The 6,000-nt window shown below is 27.2% G+C and overlaps 2 protein-coding genes across 2 annotated transcripts in view; both read right to left on the bottom strand.

Moving 5' to 3' along the window:
* LOC101488808 (protein MIS12 homolog) overlaps positions 1-1,050 on the bottom strand; it is a 2,333-nt gene extending 1,283 nt beyond the window's left edge. Inside the window, exons 1-4 of the mRNA XM_073370905.1 lie at positions 854-1,050; positions 697-754; positions 479-598; positions 119-214 (exon numbers count right to left, since the gene is read on the bottom strand). Coding sequence (XP_073227006.1) covers positions 119-214; positions 479-598; positions 697-754; positions 854-984 — 405 coding nt within the window. The 5' untranslated portion in view covers positions 985-1,050. The remainder of the gene's footprint in view (positions 1-118; positions 215-478; positions 599-696; positions 755-853) is intronic.
* A 1,479-nt stretch (positions 1,051-2,529) lies between these two features.
* Positions 2,530-3,267, bottom strand: LOC101498446 (putative F-box protein At1g67623). The gene has a single exon (XM_004508572.3). It carries the CDS (start codon positions 3,265-3,267, stop codon positions 2,530-2,532), a length of 738 nt encoding a protein of 245 aa, XP_004508629.1.
* Between the last annotated feature and the right edge of the window lie 2,733 nt (positions 3,268-6,000).

The raw sequence follows: 6,000 nt of genomic DNA, 5'->3' as shown, positions 1-6,000 counted from the left end.
TTCCCCACCTAACAACACATTTATTACCAAAATAAATCAAATGAGAAACATAATAAGTCTCAATTCTGCTATGAGTGCTATCTACAAAATGAACAATATTAGCAATCAGTACTCTTACTACCTCAGCTAGTTTTCTCCTCAACGAATCTAACTGCCCATCTACATCTGGATCGGTGATAGCACCAAGATCAATATCATTTCCTCTAGATTCATCCTGAAAGAAAGTACAGTTTCTTAAAAAAATACTAGAAGAGCAAGTTTTTAAATAAAATTCCGCAACCGCGATGATCTGGACCAAAAACATAAAGATTTTTTTATGTCTCTGCGACTACGATTGAGGCCACATTGGCCCTATTAGACCACAATTATCCGCAATATCAATAATCGCTATGCTATGGTTATCACAACGCCAATTTAAAACCTTATTAAGGAAACAAATCAATATTTGTGAATAAGGACAAGTTGGAGCGTAACTTACAGTGTTTGGCATATGAAAACCTTCAGGAAGAGAAAAACAGTGATAAAGGCAGAATTTTTCCCAAACAGCTAGCTTTTGATCCAAAACAGATTGAACTTTTTGGCGAATGCAATCCACACCCTTCCATAAAACCCAATTAAATAAATAAACAATTTTCATCATTAGTTGAAATTTGTTGCCCTAATTAAATTAAATTAAATTAAATTAAGGAAAGAAACCTGTTTGAGATTTTGGGACCTTTGGGTAGCTTCGGCGTTGAGCTTGGTAGAAGCTTCCCTGAAACACAATAATCAGAAGCCATAGAATTGAATTGAATTGAATTTATATAACAAAGCTTAAATTGATAGTAAAAGGAAAAGCGAAAGGGTTGGTTACTGGAAGAAGAAATCAAAAGTTTGGAGAAGGAAATCGTCGACGGTGTTGAGAACTTCGTTGAAGAAGAGTTGAGGATTCAGATTCAGAGAATCGAAAACCGCATCGCTCTCGCTTACACCGATATCTTCCATTCCCGCCAATTTTGTCTATGCTTCGATTCCACAAATTCAAATACCCAAGTCTTTTATTTCTAATAGATATTTAATAGTGTCCAATTTAAATTACTTTTTTAATGTTTATCAAGTTTTGATAGTCCAATGGCAACAACAGATGTATTTACTTATTCGTACCTTTTTTTTAATGTAAAATATATTTTTATTTTTAAATTTAATTTAATTTCCGTTTATGTTTTTTGATTTTTTTTTATTTCGTCGTTTAAGTCATATTTAATTTGTAACGTTATCTTTTATGATCTAATATATTTGTATAAATAATTTTTTTAAATAGTTCTATTAGAAAACGTTACATGTTTGTTAAGTGTGGCTTTAATAGAAAGTGTATCTCTTCTATGGGTTTGTGGGAAAGGAAAAAATTAAATATCATAAAAAATAAATGATTGCTAATGATGTTGAATCTTTTCTATTTTATAATTTATGAAACGAAGTATATCCATTCTTTTGAAGGGTTTGTATACCTTTGTAGGATTTGTATACCCTTGTACGAAGGGTATACCTTAATATATTTTGATTAGCAAAATTTAAGATTCTCTTTTTTTAAAGCAGAAGAACGTAAAACTTGTTGGGGCAAATTTTTTAAGAGTATATCTTGTAGAGGCAAAACTTGTTGGAATGAAAATTCTAAAATCGTGTATGACTCTATTATCCTAACAAACATTAGTAGTGTATCAAATTTGAAGACATAACACGTTTCTTCAATTAAGATTCTTTATTTTTCCTCAATAGAAGATTGAATATTGTTATCGAATAATCAAAAATGAGAAAAAGAACTTGAAACCAACTGAATGAGAGAATTTGAGTATTTGTGCTGTTTATAAAAACATAAACATTATCATATTGAACTTTTGTATTTTATTCGAACGGTAGTCCTCGATCCAATTCCTAATTATATTATATTAACTGATAGTCCTTGGACCCATTTTTAACAAATGGTTATTTCCTAACCAAAACAATTGACGGTTATATTTATATTTAACAAAAAAAAAACAATTAATGATTAAATAGTGTTTTTCACTAACAATTAATGTATAAGAATATTTGATTTTATCATATCCTCAGATAATATTATTGACATCATTAAATAACCATCCAACCAACCATTTAGATTAACTAACAATGTAATATTTTATTAATCTGTAAGAGAATTATATATTGGGAGAGTAAAGTCCAATAATCTATAGAAAAATATAAATATGATTGATATATAACCATCAATATCATGTATATCAAAATATCAAAAGAAAACAATAAATTAATTACTCTAATAATTTAATCTAGAGGTAAAAGGACAATTTAATAAATCTGACATGTTACATATATGTTTGATGAATTATAAGGTCTTCTATCCCTTATAATGAGACACTATTCATAGTCCTAAACTTTATTCCAAAAAAATAAAAATAAAAACAAACAAATTGTAGCTAGGATCTAAACAACCATTCAATTCAATATTTTTTCGACTTAAAGCTAGTCCATGCATATTATTTCAAGAAACGAGAACTAGTGAACATTAAATAACTTATAAAAGAACTCCAACTCATGATCCCATCTACAATATTCACACAATCCAATGTCATCATCGTCATCATCCAACAATAACCAACGACCTTTCTTCACTCTCCATCCCTTGCACGTGCTCTTGGAGTTGCATAAAGGAGTTTGATTACGCACCAACATCCCATTATTTTTCCACAAAAAACTAGTTAAATATTGCACCTTCTTTCTTGAACTCATAATACATTTAAATTTCCTTAAATATCGCATATGCTCAAATCCTTCTTTTCTTGACTCATAATCTTCGGAACACAACAAAATCATACCATACACATATTTTGCCTCTTTATGACCCTTTTGAGAAGCCTTCTTTAAATTTTCAAGACCATCAATGTTTCCATTTGGATACCTAAAATATTCTCTTAATCCTTCTCTAAATAAACTCTCAATATTTTCACATTCCATGCAACGTTTCAAAAAGGACAATGCTCTTTCGTTAAGAAACCATTGGATCAAAGGGAAATTGTCCAAAGAAATATTTTGTAGCACGTGTTTGTCTTCCGTGACTTCAAGAAAATCTTTGCAACACATTTTCATGTTGTGAAGGTCAATAAAAGATTGAGAGGCTACGTTTGTAACAACTTCTAGTAACAAGTCTCTTGGAAGTGATTCTATGGACGTCAAAGAAGATGGTGCATGTCGCTTCTTGCTGATTTCTCTCTTCAATAACATTCTTGATGCCATGGTTGAATTGAAGGATATTGAAAAATTAATTAAAATATAAAACTTGGAGACTTTGAGAGAATTAAGGGTTTGATATGTTTATATATAGTGAGGATATATTATTTTCCTATGGCGGTGCTAAAATTTATCAAACTGGTTATCTTAAAAAAAAAAAATCATATTTTTTTTTAATAAAAAAATCATATCTAAAATTGTGTGTTTTCTTTTTTTATTAAGAGAGGGGAAAAAAAAGGCCGATATGTTTGCAATTAATGTTAGGATTTAAATAATCAAATCAAATTCTAGTTTCCTTAAATTCAAAATATTCTATTGAGTCAAATTCCAAAATATTCTTTTAACCCTTCATCAAATATTCTATTCTCAAAGAAAACCAAATCTCCTATTAATACATATAGGAGTTAAACTTCAATTGATATTCGGACAAAGGAAATAAAATTCAATTGATAATGTTGAAAAAGGATAAATTTCAATTGATAATCTATCAAAAAAGATTCGGATAGCAATATTTAAAGAAATATTTTAGTTTCAAAGATCGGTGTGCCTCATGATCTTACGTTTCAAAGAAATATTTAAACTAAAATAACAAGATATGAAAATATTTATATATATAAAAAAAAAAAAAAAAAAAAAAAAAACTATCCACTCATGCTTATATTTTATTTTTATTTAAAAAAACTTAAGTATCACATGAATAAAAGATAGGCTTCTATAATCATCTATAAATATTTATATTTAAAAATAAATAATATCTACTTTAACACTTGATTAATAATTGATATAACAATTAGTAATTTGAGAAGAGCGAGCGTTTTTTATAAAAAAAAAAAAAAAGAAAGAGGTCAAAGAGCAGTTGTTAATAGTGAAACACTGCATTACAACATTCTACAGTTGATATCACATTATTTATAACCAATCATTTGGTATCAAAAATCAATACTTTATCCTTAATTTGAGTTATCTTCTCAATTTTGAATATCCAATTGCAAACAGGTAATAAGGATCGTCCAAATAAGACAAGTATTAAACCGAAAAATGAACATTAAATAAAGTGTTAATAAAATATAGATTATGTCAAGTAATTGATTATACTTTTAAAAATGTTGTCCAAGTGTTACTCACAAGTCACAACTATTCAAGCTCCTTAATTTTTTATTATATTTTTACAGTAATTTTACTATATTTATAATATTCTAAATTATTATTATTATTATTATTATTTCTTTTGTTTTTATTTTTTTACATTTTCATGATAAAATTTAAAAAAGTTTTAAAACAAAATCGCTATTTTAAAAAGCAACCTCTCCTTATTTTCAAGAGAAAAAAAAAAATTATTCCTTTACAAGTTCACTATTTGAAATGGTGAACTTCCCCTCCATGCGTAAAAATGACATATTCAAATTTAAATTTTAAACCAAGGTTTATTAGTATTTTTTTTAAATAGATTATTTAGAAAGAAAACAAAAACTACATAGCTAATTGATTAGGTTGGTAAGAAACCTTAAGTTAATCAATTAAGTAATACGAACAATTGATTAGGTAATTAGAAAAATTAAAAAATTAGTCTAAGCGTATATTTGTGATAAATTTAATACTTAAGTGAGGCTCATTTATAACCACTTGAGCCCAAGGTGTTAATCAATTATGGAATTAATAATCAATTAAAAAGTCTAGTTAATTGATTAGGCAAAAATAATTAATTATTGATAAATAATCATTGAGTTGGATGATTATTAGGGATGGTACTTAATATAATTCGTACTCGCGGATATCCACTCAAATCCGTTTGATTTGGACAGGAAAAATCTAGATGAGGGTGCAAATTTTTCTCGAAATCAAAATTTGGAGGCGGGAATCGGTTTGGGGTGATGATATCATCCCACAGCCGCACTCGAACCCTCCTCGTAAATAATATTATAGTAATTTTTGAATTTTTTATACATATATATATATTAAATAATTTTTTATTTTATTATTCTTTAATAATAATTATTTTATTATACTAATTATAATAGATATAATTTTTAAATTTATATTTTATATATATAAATGGGTGATGTGTAGGCGGGAAAACCCAAACCTCGTTGTGGGATGAGGATGAAGTTTACATTTCGCACCCGCCATAAAACGGATACAAGTGCAGATTTCCGATTAATCAGATGCGGGAGTAAAGGAGGCAAAATCTACCCCCGATCCGCTCCGTTGTCATGCCTAATGATTATTATATAATCATGTAGGCACACATCATTTTGTTCCAATTCTATCCGTCCATAGAAACTATTTTATGATTATTTATCAATAAAAAAATTGAGTTTTTTTTTTTAAAATAATTGTATTAACTTTATAATTTTTATTATTTATATAAAAATAAATAAAAGTATGAGTGAGCAGATAGTTGAAAAAAAGTGATCCAACTTTAACAAGATAAAATTGAATATTATTTGATTAAAACAATGCATCATTAATAAGTATCAACATATCTTAACTATATTATAACTCTAATAGTTTGATTTATTTAGTGATAAAAAGAGAAAATTTAGATTTGCAATCTTCGTTAATATTATTAGAGATAAATATAAATCTATTTGTATCAATGAATTCTAAAAGTTTTCTCTACATTAAATTGAGACACAATTTCATTTTGCTAAATTTTTTAATAAAAGAATATCAACATACCATCCATTAATTGCTCAGGGTTGTCTTAATATTTTTATAATATTTTTAGAGGTGTTGTTT

The sequence above is a fragment of the Cicer arietinum genome, chromosome 7 (genome assembly GCF_000331145.2).
Source record: "Cicer arietinum cultivar CDC Frontier isolate Library 1 chromosome 7, Cicar.CDCFrontier_v2.0, whole genome shotgun sequence".
Lineage (NCBI taxonomy): Eukaryota > Viridiplantae > Streptophyta > Magnoliopsida > Fabales > Fabaceae > Cicer > Cicer arietinum.
This window is presented reverse-complemented; position numbering and strand designations above follow the sequence as displayed.